Below are 23203 nucleotides of genomic sequence, written 5' to 3'. Positions count from 1 at the left end.
CCACCCCCCCCCGGCGCCTCGCCCTCGCTCGCGTCGCTCTCCTCGCTCTCCTCGTCGTCGTCGCTCTCTGTTCGCGCGTCGCCCCGAACCCGGTCCCTCGCGTCAGTCACCCATCCCTCGCCCCCCCCGCGTCCGGTCCCCGTCCGCGCCCGCGATTCGTTCGCCGCATCGCGCCGACGCACCTTCATCGCTCTTTCGCGCCTCCGCGCGTCGCGCGCGCGCGCCATCGCGCTGTTTTTTAATCTTCCTTGTCTTCCGGCGGCGGAGCTCGGCGTCGAGGTGTTTCCGCTGAAACTTCTTCGCGCGCTTCCCGAGCTTGGCCATCGCGCGCGGCGCGGCGCGTCGCGGTGCGCGTCGCGGCGCGCGTCGTCGCGGGCCGTCGCGCGCGGCGTCGGAATCTGCGGCGCGTCGCCGAATCCGAATCCGCACTCGACGACGCACGCCGCGACGCGATGCCGCCGTTCGAGGCGCGCGTCGACGGCGCGCGCGTCGTCGTCGACGCGACGCCGATGATGACGCTCGGCGACGCGGTCGCGGCGTGCGCGGCGAAGCTGCGCGCGACGCGCGGCGCGACGACGACGATGACGATCGAGACGACCGACGACGGCGCGGCGCCGACGCACGAGGTCACCGTCGACGGCGCACGCGCGTCGAGCGACGACCTGCGAACGGCGATTCGGTACCTCAATCACCCGCGAGGCGCGCGCGTGGAGGCGCGGCGGCGAGAGGAGGGCGCGCGGACGACGGCGAGACGCGCGACGACGGCGAGACGCGCGACGACGACGACGACGACGACGACGACGGAGAAGGCGGTCGAGGCGACGGGCGATGGGACGGGCGATGCGCGCGCGCTGGACGCGCTGGGACGGGCGTTCAGGGTGATACGTCGGGAGGTGGAGATCGAGGAGGGGCCGAACGACGCGGGGGAGGACCTGCCCGAGGCGTTTTACGAGCTCACGACGACGGACGCGGCGGCGCTGATGAAAAGGTCGAGGGAAGAGCCGGTGTTGATGACGAAGAAGATGCGAGAAGCGGCGGCGATGGGGAAGCCGAAACCGACGCGCGCGGCGATTCGGTTCACGCTGCCACCGCCGAGCGATTTGGTCGTCGAGGCGTCGTTCGCGGCGAGCGAGCGCGTGCGAGACTTGTACGAGTTCGTCGCGCGATGCGCGCGCGATCGAGCGGTGGCCGAGAGCGTGGAATTGTTCGTGACGCCACCAAAGCGCGTTTTCTCTCGAAACGACGATGCGACGCTGCTGAGCGCGGGGATGGCGCCCGCGGCGCGCGTGCGCGTGGGAGCGAAGGGCGCGACGTCCTTCGCGTCGGCGCGAGACGCCGAGGCGCTGTTGCGCGCCGACTTGATAGCGCTCGCGGCGGAACCCGCGAAACCAACCGTGCGGGTCGTAGAAAATGGATCGAATCTCGCGTTGGATGACGCCGAGCCCGAAAAGACGCAAGCGCAAAAGAAGGCTGCCGTCACGAACAAACTCATGGGCCATCTGATGGGTCGGCGCTGAGAAGCGATTCGAGTCGCTGTAGAAGAATGTGTAAATTACCACGCGCGCTAGGCCAAGCTAATCAATCGGATTCTCCTCGCGCTAATCAATCGGAATCTCCTTCTTTTTCTTCCTCGCGCCAGATTTCTTTCGGCTGCGTGTGCTCGTAAGCTTTTTTCGTAAACATCGGATTCGCGGCGGCTTTCTCGGCGTGCCGCAGGATGGACTCTCTCGCGTCCGTCTTCATCCAGTTCTTTTCGCCGAGCTCTTCGTTGTTGTGCATTATGTGCTGCGTGAGAAGCGATGCTCCCGTGCCCCCGGTCAACACACCGCTCTTGTCCATATTCGTCACCGCCTTGCTCGGGTTCTTTCGCAGAGCCTGGCGCGCGATGTCCGTCGAGTCGAGCTTGCGTTTGCCCGGCATTTGTTCCTTGAACGCTGGTAGCGCGTTCGGGGTGTAAGAAATTTCTTGCACATCGATGCGGACGAAATCATCCGCCTTTTTACGCACCGCTTTACCCACAGCCTGCGTGATGCCGCCCATGGACTTTTTGGGGTCGTAGAGCACGCGCAACTCCCCGCCTTTGGCGTCGCCGCAGCCGACGAAGATTTGGTTCAGACGCGGATGCCAAGTCGCCGCGATGCAATTCGTCGGCGTCGAAACGCGATGCACCATCTCGAGCTTTTCTCTGTCGAAGAAACAGAGACCGCCCTGCGTGTTACCGCCGCGCGAGTCGCGCTCGGCGTCGACGCCGGTGAAGAAGTACACGTCGTTTGGCGACCAACCCACCGTGGTTTCGCTGTGGCGCGTCGGTAAATCTTCGAACCGCTTCAAGGGCGCCTTGACGTTGCGCAGATCCCACACGTTTAGCGTACCGTCTTCGCAACGCGAAAGCAGCGTGCGACCGTCCCTACCGAACGAAAGCGACGTCACCTCCTCGCCCGCCGGATGCGCGCCTTTGAAGAGATGACTCGGTCGTCCGTTGAACGTCCAGTGGTTGTCGAGTTTGCACTGCTGCGAAGGCGGTAGGACCAAGCCGATGGTTGCGGATTTATACTGCGAGCCCTTGGACGAGAAGATTTGCACGCTACCGTCCGTGATTCCACCCGCGATCAAATCTCCGTCGTGCGAGTACGCGCACGACGTCACTTGCACGCGCCCCGGCTTGACTTGCTGCGGCTTGAGCACCGCCTTTTGCGACCCGCGCGCGTCGCCCAGGTACGTGACGTCCCACAAACGCAGCGCACCGTCCTCTCCCGCGGTGCAAATCGTCTCCTTATCCAGCGGGTTCCACTTCACGTCCGTCGTCGCCGCGACGTGTCCTTTGGTATTCCTCAAATCTCTGATGTACATGTCGCCCTTGTCGAATTCCCCCAATTCGACCCCATCTCTGTCGTGCACCGTCGGCTGCCAGCTCCCGCTCGCCGCGACGAACATGTCCCCCGTCGGCGACCAATCGACGGCGTGTATCGGGTACCCCTCGCGCGGCGCGATCGACCGAAACGGTTGTAAATCCCGCTTCATCCCGTTGAAATCGTACAACCGCACGACGCCGTCCGAAGATCCCGCCGCCATTCGCGCCCCCGATCGATCCACCGCGCAGCACGTCGCCGGTTTCTTAAATCCCTCCATCACCGCCTCCGCCGCGCGCGGAATCGCGTCCTCTTCCTCGTATTCCTCCTCGCCGCTTCCCCGGTCCGCCTCGCCGCCGCCGCCGCCGCCGCCGCCGCCGCCGTCGTCGTCGTCGTCGTCCCTCGCGCCCAGCGCCGCCGTCGCGCGCGCGCCGTCGTCCACGACGTCCCTCGCCGTCGCGCCCGCCCCCCCGCCTCGCCCGAACGCCGTCGGAAACGCCGCGCGCGCTCGATCCGCGTCGTCCTCGAGCGCGCGTTGCCTTCGCACGAGCGCCGCCATCGCGCCGCCGTCGCTCGCGCGCATCGCCACGCGCGCCATCGCGCGCCGTCGCGCGAGCGCGCGAAGCGCCTCGTCGTCGTCGTCGTCCCGCATCGTCCGTCCCACTGCGCGCCGCGATCCGCGCCGTCGAGTGCGGTCGACGACGCGTTCGTTCGCCACTCGACGACGCCGCGCACGCGCGCGATCGGCGCGCGCGGCAGGCATGCGCCGCGCGGCGTCGCGCGGCGTCGTCGCGACCGCGCGTCACGGCGCCGCGGACGGCGCGCGACGGCGCCGACGCGCGCGGTCGCGCGCGCAATGGGACGGGCTCGAGCGATGGCGCGAAAAAGCGCTCGACGCGCGACGCGCGTGGGGCGACGGCGACGAACCGACGACGACGGCGGACGCGCGCGCGCGCGACGACGGGGGCGACGCGCGCGCGCTCGCGAGCCGCGCGCGCGAGATCGTCGCGACGGCGTGCCCGAGAGAGAAGGCGCGACTGAGCCATGTGGCGTATGGGTTATTAGTGAGAGGGAAGATTGACATCGCGGACGCGACGACGCGCGCGAGCGACATGCCGACGCGACCGGCGCGACCGGCGAAACCGAGACTGGTGCCGCCGAAAGAGGTGCCGTCGCCGAAAAATTCGCCGCTGGGGGCGGCGGCGCACGCGATGCACACGGTGACGCACATCGAGCTGAACGCGATCGATTTGGCGTGGGACACGGTGGGACGGTTCGCGGATTTGCGAGGCGCGCTGCCGGATCAGTTCTTCGTGGACTTCGCGCACGTCGCGGACGACGAGTCGAGGCACTTGCTGTGGTGCCTGCAGCGGCTGGAGGAGCTCGGGGTGGCGTACGGGGACGTGGCGGCGCACGACGTGCTGTGGGAGGGGTGCGAGGCGACGCGCGACGACCCGCTGGCGCGGCTCGCGGTGGTGCCGTGCATGCAGGAGGCGCGCGGGTTGGACGCCGGTCCGCGCCTCGTGGAGCGGTTGGTCGGGCACGGCGACGCGCGCAGCGCGGCGATCGTCGCGAGGATCAGCGAGGAGGAAATTGCACACGTCGCCGTCGGCGCGACGTGGTTTCGCACCGTGTGCGCCGCGCTCGGCGACGACGACGACGACGCGCGCGCGGACGACGTCGCCGCCGCGACGTTCCGCGCGTACATTCAACGTCTCGCGCCGGACGCGCTGCGCGGTCCTTTCAATCACGACGACCGCGCGCGCGCGGGCATCGACCCGTCTTGGTACGCCGACGCCGCCGACGCGTCCGCCGACGTCGCCGTCCAGAGGCGTTTGTTCACATTCGACGACCCGCGCGCGGCGTCTGCGCTCCGCGCGCGTCTGCGCCACGTCGTCGCCCTCGAAACCGGCGCTCGCGACGCGTGACTCGGTCTGTGAATCAGCACGCATCCCCGCGCGTTCGCTTCGCCGCCGCGGCGCTTCGCCGCTTCGCCGCCGTCGCCGCGTCCGAGTCGCGCCGCACACGCCGCCGCCTCGGCGCGCCGCGACGCCGCGCCCGCGCGCCGCGCGCCATGCCATCGCTCGCCGCGCGTCCTCGCGCCGCGCCTCGCGCGCCTCGCGCCGCGCTCGGCCGTCGCGCGTCCGCGACGAAAACCTCAACCTCGACGCCGCCGCGCGCCGTCTCCGTCTCCGTCGCGCGCGCGCGCGGCGCGCTGCACGTCGCGCGCGCGGGCGGGACGACGAAGAGCACGATCGCCGCGCACCGATGGTCCACGGACGTCGACGCGTGGGTGATCGAGGGGTCGGACTGCGCGCTGGAGGCGGGCGAGCGACTGATCCTGAGCGTGCCGGCGACGAGCGCGAACATGGGACCGGGATTCGATTGCTTTGGATTCGCGGTGGACGTGCGAAACGAATTGATCGTCGAGCGAGGGACGTTCGCGATCGAGATCGAGGGCGAGGGAAGGGAGGAATTGCCGAGGGATGAGACGAACGCGATTTACGACGCGGTGCGGGCGGGGTTCGAGGCGGCGCGACCGGGGATGAAATTGCCGAAGGATTTGCGATTCACGAGCGTGAATCGAATCCCGCCGGCGAGAGGGCTCGGGAGTAGCAGCGCGGCGCTCGTGAGCGGGCTCGCGTGCGGGCTCGCGCTGGGGGGGATGGATGTGGATGCACCGCGCACGAAGCAAATTTTGTTAAATTTGGCGAGCGACATCGAGGGGCATCCGGACAACGTCGCGCCGGCCATCTACGGCGGATTCCAAATCAGCATCAACGACGATAATCAATGGATCACGCAACGCGTGTCGTGCCCGAAGGATGTGCAAACGGTGCTTTTTATTCCCAAGTTTCAATCGCTCACGGCGGAGACGCGCGCGCAACTGTCGCCGACGCTTCCCATCGCGGACGCGGTGCACAACATCGCGCGCGCGGGTTTACTCGTGAACGCGTTCGCGACGGGCAACCTCGAGTTGTTGCGATACGCCACGCAAGACGTGATTCACCAGCCCATTCGCGGGAAGCCATTCGGTTTGGACGGCTTGATCGACGCGGCGCTCAAGGCGGGCGCGCAGGGTTGCTTCATGAGCGGCGCGGGTCCGACGGTGTTAGCCGTCGTCGGCGGGCACGGTGGATCGGTCGAAAACGATACCGCAGGCACGTTTAAGGCGTCCATGGTCGCCGACGCCATGATGGCGGCTTCTAGAGCTAATAACGTCGACGGCGAAGTCGTCATCGCGAGTCCCACTGAAACTGGCGTCACGGCTTTCGTCGAATTCGCGTAGAACACCTCTACGGACGCGTGTGATACTATCGCTACACTATGTCTAAACTGCTATTCTAGTACTTCGGCCGCACGATCACTCGACGCGATTCGATGGGCGGCACGAATGTCGCGGAGAAGCGCTCGGCGCCGAGCGACAACTCGGGAAGGATGGCGCTTCCGGTGACAATCGGAACAAGTAAAAAGTAAAACGACGCCGTGGACAACGGAGGCACGTACATTGTACCGCGCTTTATTCCTGCGAACACAAACCCCGTGCTATCCGTAACGGATATCTTAATGTCATAGTTCGCCGTCGTGGCGTTCGAGACGCGTACTTCGTACGTGAATGGATCGCCAACGAAAAGTTTTGGCGGACACCTGAGCTCCACCACAAGGGGCGGTTGCGAACCAGTGACGTTTGGCAAGCAGTACTCGTTTAAAATTACCGTCGGAACGCCTTTCACACATCTGGAATCTCCGTGAGTGCGATGCCACATGACGCGAATAGCGTCTTCGCCGTGTTCGTGTGAACGGAGCGGGATCACGTGCAAGAATGCATCGCCATCGTAAAGCGTGGCGTCAGACCTCGTCTCCGTCGTTGCGAGCGCCATCGTGTTTGTGGGATCCTTGGTGTCGTGACTCTGTACGCCGTCGAGGGTTATCTCAGCTGGTCCGCCGACGTGAAGCGTGGCGAGCATGACACCCACCGGCGGCGACTTGGAGCACTTGTCTTCCTGAAGGACTAATGGCGATTGTCGGTACGCCGGAAGATACGCGCGCTTGACAGTGAAAGGTGCATCGCAAGATATTTGCGCCACATTCTCCACGGGCGCCGTGCGCGGCTTGTCCTTGAAGAGCTCCGTCATTCGCGCCCCTGTTCGTTTCGCCGTGAGCGACGCGTGTAGGGCGGCGGGCGGACATTCACCTGTCCATCGCAAACAAATCATCCCTGTCCATTTCTCGCGAAGTGCGATGTCGCCGACGATAATTTTACCATCCTTAATCACGTCGCCTGAGTCCGTAAGAATCTGAACATTCTTAGACGGTTTGTCGCCTTCTATGACGACCAACGCGAGTTCACCTTCCTCGATTTCATCCGCAACGCTTAAAACGGTGATGATTACACGCGACATCTCACCCACGAGCGCCGGACCATCAGGCGTTCTCATTGAAATCGACGCACGCGGAGGTGCGTCGCTCACGTCCAGGATGTGCGTCTTGATTTTCATCTTGAGCACTGACGCAGGCAGGGATTCGTAATCTGCATTCATCACTGAACAATCGCTCGTTTGCGTTGTGAACGGAAGAACTAGTTCGTACCCTGACACCGTCGTGATCGTCAAAGAATTCGCCTCGCACACGTACCCACACTTTGGGATGACTTCGAAATCGATTTTCAACCATTCATTCGAGCGCAACGTTCGAGGAGTTGCATCGCTCAATTCGTACGCGTCCAGTTCGGTGAAATCAACATCGATGTGAGTGACGTCCAGATCACCCGCAAAGTTTGATCTTAAGGCGACGTGGAACTTGACCGGCTCTCCCGGGACGCAATCGCTCGTCGAGAAGCCAGCCTTGAGTATGAATGTATGGCTGAGGTTGTCTTCGCAGGTAATCGTCGGCGCGTCTTCATCTTCCCCGCGCGGTTCGTTCATAGCCGCGAGCGCAGCCGCAAACGCAGAAGGCGCGTGCTCGTCGGTGGCTTCGTGCAAAGCAGCCATCTCGAGGCAAATGTTCAAGTACTCTTCGTTGTCTCGAAGCGCTTTGGCGCACGTCTTGAGATTCATGAGCACAGAGCACAGCAACTCGTTCCACTTTTCGCGTCTATACACCACGGCAACGGTTTTGAACAGCTTGAGTGCGCTTTCATAGTCTCCCGCGTGCAAATACTCGTTTGCGAGTTCGCGAATGAGCGTTGCGAACGTGCGTCCACCCGCGGTACCCGCCGAGTTTGTCTTGTAATGATCATGTGCTTTGGTCAAAAGTTCGATCGTCTCGCGAGAGATGTCGTCGCGCGTGTCCTTGACACGAAGGTACGTCATGTATTGCTCTGCAGTCAAAGGCTCATCGTCCGTGCCGGCGACTTTTAATTGCCCGACGAATGATGCATGTTCAACCTTCACTTCCATCTCGGGCACTTCGTTCGAGTCGACTACGTCGTCGAAAGCTTGTCGACGCTCAATGGAACAGTGCGCTGCGGCGTGAAAGTAAAACGCCGGCAAATGCGTGCGCGGTGTACCAACGGGAGCTGGTGCGGGTAAACGTCCATTAAGCAAATCACCGAACACGTCGTACTGGTGAGAGCGCCAGCGGTGAAACGTCGGCAAAGCTTCTCGCGGTAACGCCTTGAGAGGCGCCGTCGACCATCGGCGCATGTGCTCCTCGATTTGATGCACAGCCTCCACCGACGAACCACTGTGTAATAGTAGAACGCACAGTTTCACGTGTAGCACTTGGCTCACTTCAAGTGTTTCAATCACATCTTGCGGCGTCACGTCTGGAGTCACGTCTGGTATGGAATCATACGCCAAGCGATATCGCCGAACAGCCGTGGTCCAATCCTGTCTAAACTCCGCGTACACTCCTGCTTTGAACGCGTACCGCACTTTCAACCCCCGAGGACACGTCGACTCACTTGCAAGCAATGTCAGACGTTCGCACTCGCTCTCATAATTCTTCACCGCCAATTCTTGTGCCACCCTCGCCGCTTTGCTCCACGCCGCGTCGCGACCGTGCGCCGTATTCAGCGTCACGATGGCGCGATTTTCCACGCGTAGCACCCGTCGAATCACCGCCGCTTTATCCTCCGGTAACGTTTCCGGCAATCCAGGCCCACACGCTACTACGACGACGCAGCACGACGCCCCTGCGTTGTGCGCGTATCCGTACAGCTTCTCCAGCGAGCTCTCCAGCGCTCGTCTCGTCGTCGACGAATTTTCCAACGCCTCGTTATCGATCAGCGCCATCACCACAACCGGGCGTTCATCTTTATGTTTCTTCAACCACGACCGCTTTATCATTCCCGGAAGCGCGGGTGTTCGACGGAATCCGCCGCTCGCCGTCGTCGTCGCCGTCGCCGTCGCCGCGCCGCGATCGTCCCTACCAGACGACTGCAGCGCATCACCGGAGGCCCCGCCGCCCGGCCCGACGCGCTCGCGCAGCGACACCTTGACGGATCGCTTGCGCGCGCGCGCTTTCAACGCATCGGGGGCGTCCGCGATGTCGTCGCGCGTCGTTAATCCGAGCGGAGGCTTGAGATTTCTGAGAACGCGCGCGCACTCTTCGTGCAAATCTGGACGCCCCAAGGCGAGGACGAGGCCGAGAGGCGGGACGCGCAGTTCGTCTAGACGCATCGCGCGCGTCCGCCGTCGGCGCGGTCGGCGCGCAGCGGAATGAGGAGACGCGCGAATGCGAAGCGGTTGAAGAAATTTCTACGAGGCGTCGCGATACTATTCATGAAGTTCTACCTCCACACCGGCGCGCGCTGCGCGCATGACAATCGATCGCGACTATTTTTTCGCCGTTGTTGTAGTCGTCTCGCGAGCGCGCTTTCTCGACCCAGGGGCGACCACGATGGCGGCTAAGTCGTCGTCGTCTTCGTCGCTCGAATCGCTCGCGTCTTCGTAAAAGTCATCCTCTAAATCATTCTGCCCGTGCGTCTCGTCCTCGTCGTCCTCGTCGTCGTCTTCGCTCTCGTCGTCGTCTTCGCTGTCGATAACGTGACTCGGCGGCACCCAGCACCCCATCTCGTCGTCGAAGCCGCCGGCTTCGCGCTTGCGTCTGCGAGCCGCCTCCTTCTCCGATTTCTTCGCCTCCTTCTCCATCTGCATCTTCTCCGCGCGCGCCTCCTTCGCCGCCTTATTCACACTCGCCCGCGCGAGTTGCGCCTCTCGATCCGCCTCGCGCGCCGCTTCCTCGACGACCGGATCCTTCTCCTCCAACGGCGTCGTCCGTCCCGCCGCCGCCGCCGCGTGCGCTCGTTCGAACCGCCGTCCGCTCGCGTGTCTCACCACCGCCTCCTCGCTCGCCCGCACGCGCGCTCCCGTGAGTCTACAAAACACGTATCCACTCCTGTACGCGCTCGGCACGATGTGCGGTTCGTACTGCTTCAAATCCGCCTCGCGCGCCGCCCTCGCCGTCGCCTTCGCGAATTTTTTCCCGCCCAGGTGAGCGCGCATCGCTCGCTCCCCGACCTCGCGCGTCTCGCCCGTCCACGACACCGCGTGCGACGTCTCCTCGCACGTCACCGTCGTCCGCGCGTCGTCGTCGTCGCCGTCGCGTCGCATCGCGAGCGTCGCGCGCGGGAACTCGCGCCGAAGTCGCGCGACGGCGGCGTCGTCCTCGGCCTCGCGCATCGCGCGCGTCGCGTCGCGCGTCCCGCGTCGTCGTCGTCGTCGTCGTCGTCGTCGTCGTCGTCGTCGTCGTCGTCGTCGTCGTCGCCGTCGCCGTCCGTCGTCGCGCCGCGCCGCGTCGCGCTCTGCCGACGGTGCCGCGCCCGCACTCGCCGCCGCGCGCGCGATGTGCCGATGGATCTTCTACTACGGCGAGGAGGTGTGCATCTCCAAGCTCATCTACGGCGCCTCCCACGGGCTGGCGACGATGGCGGACAGCGCGGGATGGACGCCGGGATGCGCGCGCGACGCCGAGCGGAATCACGAGGTGAACGTGCACGGATGCGGTGCGTGACGCGACGACGAGGCGCGCGCGCGCGAAAACGACGGGGCGAACGCGAGGAGAGACTCCGCGTCGCGCGGCTCGAGCGCTCGGCGAGCGCGCGATGACGGCGGGACGACGGACGAGGATGGGACGCGGGACGCGGGACGGGGGCGGGACGCGCGCGCGAGCGAAGGACGGACGAAGGCGAGGGACGAAGGACTGACGAACGCGACGCGCGACGACGGTGAACAGGGATCGGATGGTACGCGGCGACGCGGTGTGGGATGGTGGATAAGAACGGATTGGACGCGTACTGCAGGCCGGCGGTGTACACGACGGTGTGCGCGCCGTCGCACGATAGAAATTTGAGGTCGCTGAGCAAGTCGCTCAACGCGTCGTTGTTGTTCGGACACGTGCGCGCGGCGGGGCCGGGGGCGAGCGTGCATCAGTATAATTGTCATCCTTTCGTCAGGGGACGGTACATGTTCATGCACAACGGCGATGTGGCGGAGTTTAAGTCGATTCGGCGGAAACTGTTAGGGCACCTGCGAGACGACTTGTTTGATCAAATCAGCGGCACGACGGATAGCGAGTTGGTGTTTTCTTTGATTTTGAACGAGCTGCCAAGCGTGTACGAAAAGTGTGAGCCGAAGACGTTGGAGAAAGCGGTGTTTAAGGCGATATGCATCATCATCAAGGCGAACAAAGGGCAGGCGAACTCGATAAATATCGCGTTGACGGATGGGGAAACCATCATCGCCACGCGTTATCGCAACTCGTCGCACGAGGAGCCGCCGAGTTTGTATTTTCACCTCGGTCCGATGCCGGGGGAGAAGGCTTGGGATTTAGATAACGCCGAAGGTTTAGCCGGGTTCGATCGTTTGGTCGATAGGGACATTCACAGAAATACGGGCGGTCCGCGTCAGCGCCGAAATCCGGCTTTCCAAACCATTCTGCAAAAGAAGATTTTTGCGACGCAGTCGCTGTTGGTTTCGAGCGAACCGCTGAGCATGACGGGACTGGCAAACTGGCAGCTGTGCCCACCGAATTGCATGATTGTCGCTCATCCGACGAGACCGACCAAAGGACGATGCACGCGAGAAGATTTATTGCGAAGTCTGAACGAAGGCAAACGCCCGGGCGATCCCATGCACGAGCCGTGCTCGCCGTCCAAGAGACCGAACTCGAGCGACTCGCCGGTGTTGGAGATCGAGTTCAGATGTCTCGAAGAACTTTGCGACACGATCTTAAGTTTCGATAAAAGCGCGAGAACGTCGTCCGAGGTGAATCTCGAAGGCATGCATCCAGCGCTTTCGCCGACGAAGAAAGCTGTTCGGCGCACGGGGAGCCTGTCCGAGCTCGGCTCGGAAAAGGACCCCAACGGAATTCCTACCCCACCGCGCTCGCCCACGCCGAAATCCGATGAAATATCGAAGGTGGTGAAAGCGGGTGGCGGAATGTTAGGATTTTCTTCGCTGTCCAAAGAGCTGCGTTCGCTCAACGCGTCCATTTCGCCCGCAAGTAGCGGAGGCGACAAGTCTCAGGTACACCCTAACTCGGCTTCGCGCGTGTCCGTAGATCGACACGAACACGAAGCCAGCAGCATACGTAGATCGCTGAGTATCAGCAACAATATGGTAGCGTCGTCTTGGCACGAAGGGTCGCGGTATTTGTCAAAATAAACGACCACGCTATCGCCTCAATTTTTCGCGACGCCGACATTCGAAACGTTTTTGTAATATAGTAACTTCCTTCACAAATCATCTACTAAAGTACGTTACGCAAGCCAGCAAGCGAGCAAGGAAGCAAGCAAGGAAGCGTTATTAAAAAATAATTTTGTGCTTTAAACTCTCTCCCCTCCTCATCGCGACGGCTTTTGTTCGGACTCCGCTTGCGACGGTTCGACGCCTTCGAGCATCTCGAACAAGTGACCCATCTTCATTCTCTTCGTGTCGATGTATCTCTTGTTTTCCATCGTGACTGGAGCGAAAAGCGGCACGCGACCGGTGACTTTCAAACCGTAACCGCTCAAACCGTTGTATTTGGCCGGATTATTGGTCATCAAGCGAAGAGACGTGACGCCGAGATCTTGTAAAATTTGCGCGCCGACGCCGTACTCGCGCGTGTCTGCGGGAAAGCCGAGATCCTCGTTCGCCTGAACCGTGTCGCGTCCTTCATCCTGTAAGTTGTACGCGCGCAATTTGTGACCGAGACCGATACCACGACCTTCTTGTCCGCGCAAGTACACGATGCACCCTTTGCCCTCGCCGGCGATGCGTCGCATCGCCATGTCGAGCTGGTTGCCGCAGTCGCATCTCGCGCTTTTGAAAATATCCCCAGTCAAACACTCGCTGTGCACGCGCACGAGCATGTCTTCACCCACAGCACCGGATACGTCGCCTTCGTGCTCGCCGTACAGAAAAGCCACGTGCTCGTGACCATCGAGAGTGTTCTTGTAAGACACGCACGTAAAGTTGCCGTACTCGGTGGGCAACCGCGCGACGGCGGTGCGCTCAACCATCTTTTCTCGCGCGCGACGATACCGAATCATATCAGAGATGAGAACCATCTTCAACCCATGCTTCTCCGCGAAAACTTTGAGCTGAGGCAACCGCGCCATGGACCCATCCTCGTCGTTGACGATTTCGCACAACACGCCCACGGGGGACGACCCCGCCATGCGCGCCAAGTCCACCGCCGCCTCGGTGTGTCCCGCCCGTTTCAGCACCCCACCCGCGCGATATCTCAACGGAAACACGTGTCCCGGTCTCACGAACGCCGCCGCCGTCGTCTCATCCGATCCCAGCGCGTTGATCGTCATCGCTCTTTCGCTCGCCGATATCCCCGTCGTGCTCGTCGCCAAATCCACGCTCACCGTAAACGCCGTCTTCATCGCATCCTTATTACTCTGCGAATCCACCATCAGCGGCAGATCCAGCGCGTCCGCCCTCGAATCCTCAAGACTCACGCACACCAACCCGCTCGTGTGTCGAATCATGAACGCCAGCGACTCCGCCGTCATCTTATCCGCCGCCCCAATCAAGTCCCCCTCGTTCTCCCTGTCCTCGTCGTCCAGCACGACGACGAATTTCCCCTTCGCCACGTCCTCGAGCGCGTCCGCGACGGCCGCGAACCCGGCCGTGGGCGCGTCGGGATCATCCCCGGTCGTCGCGCGCGCTCGAGTCGTCGCGCGGTGTCGCGTCGCGCGCGCGCCGTCGCGTCGTCGCGTCGTCGTCGCGAGGGTCCGCGCGCGACGCGTCCACGCGCGCGCGTCGCGTCGTCGCGCGTCGCGCGCGGGCGCGCGCGCCGACGCGCATCGCGACATTCGGTTCGTCCTCGTCGCGTCGCCCGCGTGTGCGCTCGCGTCACGCGCGCGCGCGGGTGACGCGGAATCGCGCGCGCGGCGTTCCGCGGTCGTCCGGCGGCGCCGCGCGCGCGCGCGCACATCGCCTCCGCGTCGGCCTGTATGCGCGCGACGCGTCGGGATGAGGCTCGATATATGTATACACTTCGGACATGCGGGTATGTATGTTTGAGTGTGTGTGTATATAGATTTGAGTGTGTATGTACAAACAGTGCGCGTGTAGATTGATGTGCGCGCGCGCGCGCGTCGCCGGGTCGCGCGCGCGCGCGAGACGGCGCCGCGGCGCGCGCGCGCGCGAGATGGACGACGATGAGAGCGTGCGCGACGTCGTTCGCGCGCTGACGAAAAATCGCGGCGCGCGCGCGACGACGACGCGCGCGCGCGCGAACGCGGCTCGAACCGTCGAATCGTTCGCGCGGTCGCGCGCGCGCGGCGCCGCGTCGACGCGCGACGACGACGACGACGACGACGACGCGACGCCGGGTAGACGTCTCGCGACGGACGCGACGGACGCGCGCGCGCTCGACGACGAAGAAGCGGCGCTGGACGCGGAGCTGGATGCGATGACGCGCGCGATGGACGCGCGCGACGGCGGCGCGAGCGCGACGACGCGCGCGATGGACGCGCGCGACGGCGACGCGCGCGATGGAGACGACGGCGACGCGGGCGCGGCGATGCGCGCGCGGGACGCGCCGAAGATGTGGCGCGCGCGGTACGTGGATGAGGTGGAGGCGCCGAGACGAGGGCGCGAGCGGTCGAGGGCGACGCCGACGCTCGCGGACGCGTTCGGGACGCGGCGGGGGGACGTAGAGCTCGCGATGGCGTCGATTCCCGCGGTGAGCGCGCGGGACGCGGTGCGAGGGAAGTCGCTGAGCGAGCGGTTGTCGCGCGTCGTGTCGCGCGTGGATGAAATTCAGTCGAGCGTCGACGAGGCGAAGCGACTTCTCGGGATGGACTAGAAAACGGTAGAAATTAAACAAACATCAGTAGGTACACGCGAACGGTGGCGAAGTCATAAACTCAATAATTCAACGCGCTCAACCCGTGGCGCGGTCGTCCTCGGGCGTCGATGGCTTGGCCCCCGGCGGAGCCGGCGGAGCTCGGCGTTTGTATCCCGCGGTAAAGCAATCGCACTACACTCCCAAGTCATCGGAGATTTCTGTACCGAGTTCGGGATCGATACGAAGATGAAGCAATCACTGATTCGACGAGCAAAAGCTAACGGTGGTAAGCTCGGGTTTCTTGCCTGAGATGACGTTCGCGCGACGTTCGGATTACACAATCTGCGTTTGACTGGCATCTTCCGAACCCGTGGCAGCGCCACGCGCCAATTTTTCATTTAAGCTACATATCGAGAAAAATAGTAATATTTCATACTCTCATCGTATTTACTATACGCGATAGTTTCGCTAAGGGTCGTTTTACTTTGCATTCAACGAGCGCGTGGCCGACAGGCGCGCGTCGTTTCACCTCGACATCCGTTTGCTAGTAACGTTAGACGACGGCGCCCCGATGTCGCAGGGGACGGCGAATCGAATGAAGTTGTGTCAAAATTGGAACAAGCAGCCGCGCGCACACATTGACACAATCGAGGTGACCCACAAAGTGTCCACCGTGCGGTATGCAAAATCGCACCAAGCCGTACACCTCGACGACAGACGTAGCTACAGTTTGAGCAACTGTGAGCATTATCAAACGGCACGTAGAAGCGCGCATCGAACGCGGGCCTTAAAGAAAGCAGGCAATTTACGTGCGTTTGAACATGAGGGAAAGAAGATGATAAGTCGCTTTGAAGAGGCATGTGCAGTGCACATAGATGAACCTGTGGTATGGATCTCCTATTCTCGAATGCTCGAGGAAAACTTAGGCGATACAAAAGCAAGCCGACGAGCATTGCAGCGTGGTGCAGCCGTAAGTGTGCACGACCACGAAAAATCGGGATTATTTATTCAACTGTTGGCACTACGAGAACTCAAGGCAGATCGTCTGCAGAGAGCGTATCGACTTGCATTAATTGCCGCTGAAATGAACGAGGACTGTGTGCCATTGCTACGCTGGAAAATCTTCCGAGATACTAAGGACGAACGCGCGGTGGCATTGGCTTCTCGCGTACCGAAGAAAATCCCGGCTCGCACAAAGTACGATTCGCAAAATGTTTCAGAGCTTTCGCCTCAAGAGACAACCAACGTGGCCCCAACAAATTCTTGCAACGTGAGCATCGATACTGAATGGATCCTAGCATACTGCTGCTCAATACCTTTCCTAGTTTTACTATTTGTTATTCCTTATCCATGAACATAACATACACGCACTTTTCAGGCATCATCCACTACTGTGCATTTTTCTTCCACGGGGCACGCATACGCCCAAGTTCAGCGAGTATTTGACAATCAAAAAGATGAAGGACCCTGAAACGTTCAACGCCGAGTATCTGCCATAGATGAAGGCTAACAAAACGAAGCGCAACGCAACGATAATCGCGAAAGCGTCCATTGCCGAACTCGCTGCGCAAGAAAACCGCGAACACTACTGTTTAGTCGTGTTCCTTGCTTATTTGCTTGACAAACCATAGCGAAGGACCAACTCCTGGCATGTAAGTTGTGCTAAATGTTTTCTCGCCTTCGTGTTTCAGAAGGACACGTGTTTCAGAAGGACACGTGTTTCAGAAAAGGTCCATTTTTTACACGCTTCTAGTGGAACCTGAGCGAAAATATGTAATTATAGGGTTTAGTAATTAGGGCTGGGTGATTGCTCTCGATGGGCGCGTGCCAAGCACACTCCGACACGCGTCTGTTATTTACGACTAATCGGCGAGTGAACATTCATTTGCGCACACACAACGGCGCCACAGCAATTCCCGCGGATATGTTCCAGACGAATAGCTTTCTTACGCGATCGAGCTTTTTCGGGGCGCGCCCAAAAGCGCGCACAAACGACCGGCGAACAGTGTACACCAAAGCACCACAGGCTAAAGTGGGGCTCTTCTTCAGTACGACTTCGGGTAAGTTACTCAACTTTGTTGAATTGTTCTAATTCCAACTTGCTCAACGACTGACGTGCAACTGACGCCTTAGGAAACTGCGAATACTGTGCGGAATGGATCCAAAGTTCATTCGAACCCTATGGAGAGATCACAGAACCAATGGACATTGCGGACGTTGCTGTGAGTGATCTGTCAAGTTACGATTCTCTCATTGTTGGAGCCCCGACCTGGCATACTGGTGCTGACGAAGGAAGAAGTGGAACCGCATGGGATGAAGCGTACGGTGATATCCGGTCGCTAGATTTGAGCGGCAAAAAAGTTGCTGTTTTTGGTGTTGGTGACAGTTCTGCTTACGGTGAATACTTTTGCGACGCCATCGAAGAACTTCACTCGGCTTTCCGAGATACTGGCGCAGAAATGTGCGGTGGAAACGTCTCTAAAGATGACTACGATTTCGCCGACAGTAAGGCTCTTGTTGATGGTGTGTTTATTGGTCTCCCTCTTGATGAAGACAATGAAAGTCACAAGAGTGAAGAACGTGCAAAGAACTGGTGCAAGCAGCTCTCCAACGCAGGCTTCAAATAGCGAAAGCCTCTTATTGTATGTACTGCAACAACCGCGTGCAACTTATTGCAGGCTCCGAAACTGATCTAACAACCGCTTCGAGCACTTGGTGTCCCACGGAAATCCAAAATTCAAGCAACTTATATTTAACCGAAACGCGTAATGAAATATGATTTACAAGTGTTGCTATTGCCCCAATTTTCATAAGAGCTCACTGACATTTCATCATCAATCATCCTGCAACCCGAATCATGCAATCCCGAGACCTTGTTTATTTGCAAACGAAGCTTGAAATTTTTCCCGAAGAGCTGTTCCGTTTTCAAAAAAAAGTTTCCGTGATTTCAGTCCGTGATGCCCGTGGCTGAAGTCATAAACTCAATAATTCAACGCGCTCAACCCGTGGCGCGGTCGTCCTCGGGCGTCGATGGCTTGGCCCCCGGCGGAGCCGGCGGAGCTCGGCGTTTGTATCCCGCGACGAATTGATCGTAAAGCGCCTCTTTGTACTCCAAACGCGGACCCGCGACGACGCGCAGCGCGGCGTGCAGCGCAGCGGCTTCGTACCCCTCCAATCCAGCCGCCGCGAGCGTGCCGATGAACCGCACGCCGCCGTTCTTCGCATCCGGCGCCACGCCGTCGAGCGACATGAGCGTCGACAACGAAATCGCCGCCACGTCGCTCCTTCCACGAACTTTCTCTCCAATCTCGCCCATGTACGCCAACACGGGCGTCACCACCGTTCGACCACGAACGTCTAACACGTCGTGCGTCGCCCCCAACATCTCCACCACCGTCTTATCGTCTTTCCCGAACAACGCCTCCTTCGCTCGCTTCGCCGCGCTCGTCGTCGCCACGCTCGCGCTCTCCAACAGCGTCCACTCCTCCACCGCCGCGCTCGGCAGCGCGCACGCCCTCCCCCGTCGCATCATATCCTCGCTCACCGTCACCACCACGCACGGATCTTCGTTATACGTGCCCAGCGGGACCAACGCGACGCGTCGTCCGTGCGCCGACGCGTCGCCGTCCAGCTTCCGCGTCGCCATCGCGCGCAAATCTCGCGCGATTCGCGCGCGTTCGTCCTCCCGCAGCAGGCGCGCCGTCGCGGAATCACCGTCGCGCGTCGCCATCGCGCGCGTCGTCGCCGTCGTCGCCGTCGTCGTCGTCAGCGCGCGCGCGGCGTTCGCGTCGCCGCCGCGCGCGCGTTCGAGCGCGCGCGCGCTCGAGCGCGCGACGCGCGCGAGGCGACGCGACATGGCGCGTCGACGACGACGACGGGCGCGTTTCGCGCGTCGCGCTCCGAGGCGAGGCGCGGTGCGCGGCGCGCGACGCCGCGAGATGGCGACGCGCGAACCGCGAGCGCCAGCGTGGATAAAACGCTGGCGGCGGGACGACGCGCGAGTCGCTGGGAATACAACGATGGATCATCGACGCTTGTACGAACACGCCTTCAAAGGAGGCCAACGAATGGGAGCAGACGCGCGAGGGGTGGCGAACGTCTTCAAGAGCTCGACGGTGAAGAACATGGTGTTGCGCTCGTCCGGGTCGCGCCCGAGCCTGAAGCCGAGCGCGCCGAGGGCGGCGACGAAGGAAGACACGGTGGCGGCGCCGTTTTTGCCGTCGAATCGGGAGCGAACCTCGGCGATCCATAATAAACCGCCCGGTTTTAACACGCGATGGGCCTCCTCGAGGAAGGAGCCGTAGTCGGTGCCCATGAGACTGAGCGAGAACACGGCGCAGTCGACGGAGGCGTCGCCGAGCGGGACGTCGGACATGTTGCACGCGATGACTTCGGGAGCGCATTCCGGGGTTTGTAAGTCGAAAGAGTGGCACTTTTGCTCGATCACGCGCCCGAGCTCGGCGTCGCCGCATCCGAAATCGGCCACGACCCAAGATTTCGGGGACTTTTTAAGCGCGCCGGCGATGACGTCCACGGGCTTCGTCGGCCACGATTCGACTTGCGAACGAAAGCCCGCGTGGTAGGCCTCGAAGAGTTCGGGCGAGTCCTTCACGAGCGCCAACCCCTCGTCCCCCGTGGTGGTATACAAGCGTTCGTTCAGCATCCTAAACTGCCCACCGCTCAGCTTGGCGCGCATCTTATTCATAAACGCGGACGACGCCGTCGCCGCCGGCGCGCGCGTCCTCGCGTCTCGCGACGCCGACGCCGACTCATCATCGCTCACCGGCTCATTCGGCGCCATCGCGGGTTCGGGCAGCAACTCCTCGTCGTAATCGCTCGACTCCGCGTCCTCGACCGCCGCCGGCGCGCGTTCGACGACGCGTTTCTCCTCGCGCTTCGCCCTCTTCGCTCTCGCGCCGTCGTCGCCGTCGTCCCGCGCCGCGCGTTTCGCCTCCGCCAACCTCCGCCGTTTCTCCGCCGCCCGTCGCCTGCGTCCGAGCGCTTTCCCGCTCACGCTCGCGCCTTTCCCTTCCCGCGCTCGTCCGCTCGTCGACGCCGCGCCCTCGTCGTCCCTCCCGCGCGCGTCTTCCCGCCCGCGCGCGTCCCGCGCGTCGTCCTCCCTCCCCTCCCCTCTCCTCGCGCCGCGCTTCCGCGTCGTTTTCCCGCGCGCCGCCGTCGACGCCGTCGCGACGCGCGCGTCTCTCGCGTCGCCGCGCCCGTCGCGACGCGCCACCGCCGTCGCGTCGTCGTCGTCGTCGCGCGTCGCCGCGCGTCCCGCCGCCGGCGGCGCCCACGCGACGTCGTCGCCGTCGCCGTCGAACGACGGCACGGCCATGAACGCCGACGCCGACGCCATCGCGCGCGCGCGTCGCTTTGCCCGCGCGTCGTCGACGGTGCGTCGTCGACGGCGCGTCGTCGACGATGCGTCGCGTCGCGTTATCCAAACGTTGCCATCCGCACTTCGACGCGCGTCCACCGATCGCGCGCGCGATGGACGACGTCCGCGTCCTCGTCACCGGCGGCGCCGGGTACATCGGCACGCACGCGTGCGTGCAGCTCCTGCTCGCCGGCGCGTCCGTCGTGGCGATCGATAACTTTGACAATTCGTGCGCCGAGGCGGTCGAGCGCGTGCGCGCGATCGTCGGCGAGCGGCGCGCCGCGCGGTTGACGTTTCGCGAGTGCGATTGCCGCGACGCCGAGGCGCTGGAGGACGTGTTCGCGACGTGCGGGACGGTGCGCGCGGTGATCCACTTCGCCGGGCTCAAGGCGGTGGGGGAGAGCGTGGCGAAGCCGCTGCTGTACTATGAGAATAACATTCGGAGCACGCTGACGCTGTGCGAGACGATGGCGAGGCACGGATGCAAGACGCTGTGCTTTAGCTCGAGCGCGACGGTGTACGGGGAACCGGCGTCGGTGCCGTGCACGGAGGATTTCCCGACGGCGGCGCTGAATCCGTACGGACGGACGAAATTGTTCATCGAGCACATTCTGAGCGATTTGCAAAAGAGCGACGGCGAGTGGCGAGTGGCGCTGTTGAGGTACTTTAATCCGGTCGGCGCGCACGAGAGCGGAACGCTGGGGGAGGATCCGAAGGGGATTCCGAATAATTTGATGCCGTTCGTGCAGCAGGTGGCGGTGGGGCGAAGAGCGGAGTTGAGCGTGTTCGGAAACGACTATCCGACGAAGGACGGCACGGGACGACGGGATTACATTCACGTCGTCGATTTGGCGGATGGGCACGTCGCGGCGGTGAAAAAGCTCACCACCGATCCTAACGCGGGGTTGATCACCGTGAATCTCGGGACGGGGACGAGCACGAGCGTGTTGGAGCTCGTCGCCGCGTTTGAAAAGGCGTCTGGGAAAAAGATTCCGTGCAAGATGGTCGCGCGTCGCGAGGGCGACGCCGCGGAGGTGTACGGCGCCACGCAAAAGGCGTTTGAAGTTCTCGGCTGGCGCGCCGAGCGCACTATCGAAGACTGCTGCAAAGATCAGTGGAAGTGGGCGAGCGCGAATCCATACGGGTACCTGGGCAAGCCCGACGACGAGTGAGTTAAATCTGGAAATCTGAGTTGCAATTAAAACACGCGCCATCTCATCTACTTTGCGTCTACTCCACGGTAAACCACATACCATCCGCGGGGGCGATGGGAATCGCTTTCGTGTGCTTAGCACCGTTCTTCGTGCTCGCGCTCTTGAACTTGAATCGTCTGATGAGCGTCGCGAGCACGACGCGCGCCTCGAGCAGCGCCAGATATTGTCCCAGACAGTTACGCGGTCCTTGGATGAATGGCAAGTACGCGTAGTTGCCGAGTTCGTCGTTCTTACCGTCTAAGAAGCGTTCAGGTTCGAAAGATAACGGGTTTGGCCATAAATCCTCGCGATGATGCACGCCTTGCAAGCTAATGATAACCGTCGTGCCCTTTGGAATGCGGCATCCGCCCAACACGTCGTCAGCGATGGCGCGTCTGGTGACCACTGGAACGACCGAGTACAGCCTGAGCGATTCCTTGAGCGCGGAAACGTTGTAATCAAGATGTGCGAGCTCGTCTCGCGTGGGAAGTCGACCGGGTTTCACCTTGCCGAGTACCTTGTTTGCCTCCGCGACGGCTTTCGCCATCTTTTCTTCGTTATTCACCAACTCCCACGTCGTCCATATCAGCATCGCCGCGCTCGTTTCGTGACCGGCGAGCAGAAAAGTTTTAATCTCATAGCACATTTGCTCCTCGATGTCCGCGCCGTAGTCCTCGACCTCCACGGACGCGAGCACGCGATCGAGAATGTCCGGGTTTTCATTCGCCTCACCCGACGTGCGCTTCTTCCATCGACCGCGAATGAGATTGACGATGTACTCATTCAGCATCGCCACGCGCTTGCGATGCGCGAACCACTCTGGCGTGGGCAAATACTTGCGCCACGGCTCCAAGCTACGTCGATTGCACTCCTCCATGATTGGCAAATATAAATTCGGCATGACTTCGTCGCTTTGCTCTGGGGTGAGGCTCAAAATCGCCTCCGCGATCACTTGCAACGTCAACAATCGGAACTCCTCCGCGAGCTCCACGGGTTCATTCTTCCCACGCACCCGTTCCAACTTTTCCGACAATCTGTCCACCGCGCGCGTCGCGATGGCTATGATGTCGTCTAAAATCTCCACCCGCAACGCGCTCGATATCCGTTGTCGCTGTTCCCGCCACGTCTCCCCCTCGCTCGTCACCAGCCCCGTGCCCAATATCTCCAGGAACGGTTCGTACGAAAACTCCGTGTCCTTTTTATAATTCTTCAAATTCACCTGCATCACGCGCTTGACGAGATCCGGATCCGCGACGACGACGCAGTGTCTCTGAAAGATTTGCACTCGCGCCGGTTTCGGCGCCGCGCTCGCCCCCCATCGCGCGAACAGGTCCCACGTGCACGGATACGACCCCACCGCCTTAAAAAGCGCCACCGTGTGTCCGAGTACCGGGACGTAGCGCGCCGCTTGCTTCGCGCCGCCCGTCGTGAGGATGATTTCTCGCCGCAACCAGCTCGCGCACGATCGCGCCGCGCGCACCGCGCGCTCGACGCACGCGACCCAGGCGCAGTGCGCGACGAGCGCGAGCGCGGCGACGATGGTCGCGACGCGC

At 62.0% G+C, this 23203-nt stretch overlaps 15 protein-coding genes across 15 annotated transcripts; 7 read left to right on the top strand and 8 right to left on the bottom strand.

The window, feature by feature from the left end:
* Positions 1-1010: 1010 nt before the first annotated feature.
* Positions 1011-1517, top strand: OSTLU_33030 (predicted protein; the record flags this gene model as incomplete). The annotated part of the gene is made up of 1 exon (XM_001419294.1): positions 1011-1517. One exon carries the CDS (start codon positions 1011-1013, stop codon positions 1515-1517), a length of 507 nt encoding a protein of 168 aa, XP_001419331.1.
* An 85-nt stretch (positions 1518-1602) lies between these two features.
* On the bottom strand, positions 1603-3408 carry OSTLU_42874 (predicted protein; the record flags this gene model as incomplete). Its single annotated transcript, XM_001419079.1, has 2 exons — positions 1603-2467; positions 2555-3408. The coding sequence occupies 2 exons, from the start codon at positions 3406-3408 to the stop codon at positions 1603-1605; spliced, it is 1719 nt and encodes a 572-aa protein (XP_001419116.1).
* A 280-nt stretch (positions 3409-3688) lies between these two features.
* Positions 3689-4645, top strand: OSTLU_4617 (predicted protein; the record flags this gene model as incomplete). Its single annotated transcript, XM_001419293.1, has 1 exon — positions 3689-4645. A coding segment is annotated over one exon (957 nt), but the record flags the coding sequence as incomplete, so codon positions are not given.
* Positions 4646-5175: 530 nt separating this feature from the next.
* Positions 5176-5970, top strand: OSTLU_10263 (predicted protein; the record flags this gene model as incomplete). The annotated part of the gene is made up of 1 exon (XM_001419292.1): positions 5176-5970. A coding segment is annotated over one exon (795 nt), but the record flags the coding sequence as incomplete, so codon positions are not given.
* A 223-nt stretch (positions 5971-6193) lies between these two features.
* Positions 6194-9472, bottom strand: OSTLU_87978 (predicted protein; the record flags this gene model as incomplete). The annotated part of the gene is made up of 1 exon (XM_001419078.1): positions 6194-9472. One exon carries the CDS (start codon positions 9470-9472, stop codon positions 6194-6196), a length of 3279 nt encoding a protein of 1092 aa, XP_001419115.1.
* A 156-nt stretch (positions 9473-9628) lies between these two features.
* Positions 9629-10474, bottom strand: OSTLU_16419 (predicted protein; the record flags this gene model as incomplete). Its single annotated transcript, XM_001419077.1, has 1 exon — positions 9629-10474. One exon carries the CDS (start codon positions 10472-10474, stop codon positions 9629-9631), a length of 846 nt encoding a protein of 281 aa, XP_001419114.1.
* Positions 10475-10637: 163 nt separating this feature from the next.
* Positions 10638-12490, top strand: OSTLU_33024 (predicted protein; the record flags this gene model as incomplete). Its single annotated transcript, XM_001419291.1, has 2 exons — positions 10638-10797; positions 11028-12490. The coding sequence occupies 2 exons, from the start codon at positions 10638-10640 to the stop codon at positions 12455-12457; spliced, it is 1590 nt and encodes a 529-aa protein (XP_001419328.1). The 3' UTR covers positions 12458-12490.
* A 146-nt stretch (positions 12491-12636) lies between these two features.
* Positions 12637-14100, bottom strand: OSTLU_87976 (predicted protein; the record flags this gene model as incomplete). Its single annotated transcript, XM_001419076.1, has 1 exon — positions 12637-14100. The coding sequence occupies one exon, from the start codon at positions 14098-14100 to the stop codon at positions 12637-12639; it is 1464 nt and encodes a 487-aa protein (XP_001419113.1).
* Positions 14101-15651: 1551 nt separating this feature from the next.
* OSTLU_16416 (predicted protein) lies at positions 15652-16434 on the top strand (the record flags this gene model as incomplete). The annotated part of the gene is made up of 1 exon (XM_001419290.1): positions 15652-16434. One exon carries the CDS (start codon positions 15652-15654, stop codon positions 16432-16434), a length of 783 nt encoding a protein of 260 aa, XP_001419327.1.
* Positions 16435-17281: 847 nt separating this feature from the next.
* On the top strand, positions 17282-17707 carry OSTLU_87975 (predicted protein; the record flags this gene model as incomplete). The annotated part of the gene is made up of 1 exon (XM_001419289.1): positions 17282-17707. One exon carries the CDS (start codon positions 17282-17284, stop codon positions 17705-17707), a length of 426 nt encoding a protein of 141 aa, XP_001419326.1.
* A 10-nt stretch (positions 17708-17717) lies between these two features.
* Positions 17718-17891, bottom strand: OSTLU_33020 (predicted protein; the record flags this gene model as incomplete). Its single annotated transcript, XM_001419075.1, has 1 exon — positions 17718-17891. The coding sequence occupies one exon, from the start codon at positions 17889-17891 to the stop codon at positions 17718-17720; it is 174 nt and encodes a 57-aa protein (XP_001419112.1).
* A 187-nt stretch (positions 17892-18078) lies between these two features.
* Positions 18079-18810, bottom strand: OSTLU_33019 (predicted protein; the record flags this gene model as incomplete). Its single annotated transcript, XM_001419074.1, has 1 exon — positions 18079-18810. One exon carries the CDS (start codon positions 18808-18810, stop codon positions 18079-18081), a length of 732 nt encoding a protein of 243 aa, XP_001419111.1.
* Positions 18811-19104: 294 nt separating this feature from the next.
* Positions 19105-19785, bottom strand: OSTLU_33018 (predicted protein; the record flags this gene model as incomplete). The annotated part of the gene is made up of 1 exon (XM_001419073.1): positions 19105-19785. The coding sequence occupies one exon, from the start codon at positions 19783-19785 to the stop codon at positions 19105-19107; it is 681 nt and encodes a 226-aa protein (XP_001419110.1).
* Positions 19786-20570: 785 nt separating this feature from the next.
* Positions 20571-21629, top strand: OSTLU_42345 (predicted protein; the record flags this gene model as incomplete). The annotated part of the gene is made up of 1 exon (XM_001419288.1): positions 20571-21629. One exon carries the CDS (start codon positions 20571-20573, stop codon positions 21627-21629), a length of 1059 nt encoding a protein of 352 aa, XP_001419325.1.
* Positions 21630-21687: 58 nt separating this feature from the next.
* Positions 21688-22875, bottom strand: OSTLU_42499 (predicted protein; the record flags this gene model as incomplete). The annotated part of the gene is made up of 1 exon (XM_001419072.1): positions 21688-22875. The coding sequence occupies one exon, from the start codon at positions 22873-22875 to the stop codon at positions 21688-21690; it is 1188 nt and encodes a 395-aa protein (XP_001419109.1).
* Between the last annotated feature and the right edge of the window lie 328 nt (positions 22876-23203).

This window comes from Ostreococcus lucimarinus, chromosome 8 (assembly GCF_000092065.1).
Source record: "Ostreococcus lucimarinus CCE9901 chromosome 8, complete sequence".
NCBI classification, from domain to species: domain Eukaryota; kingdom Viridiplantae; phylum Chlorophyta; class Mamiellophyceae; order Mamiellales; family Bathycoccaceae; genus Ostreococcus; species Ostreococcus sp. 'lucimarinus'.
Note: the sequence above shows the minus strand (reverse complement) of the source record. Positions and strands in the feature narration are given on the sequence as shown.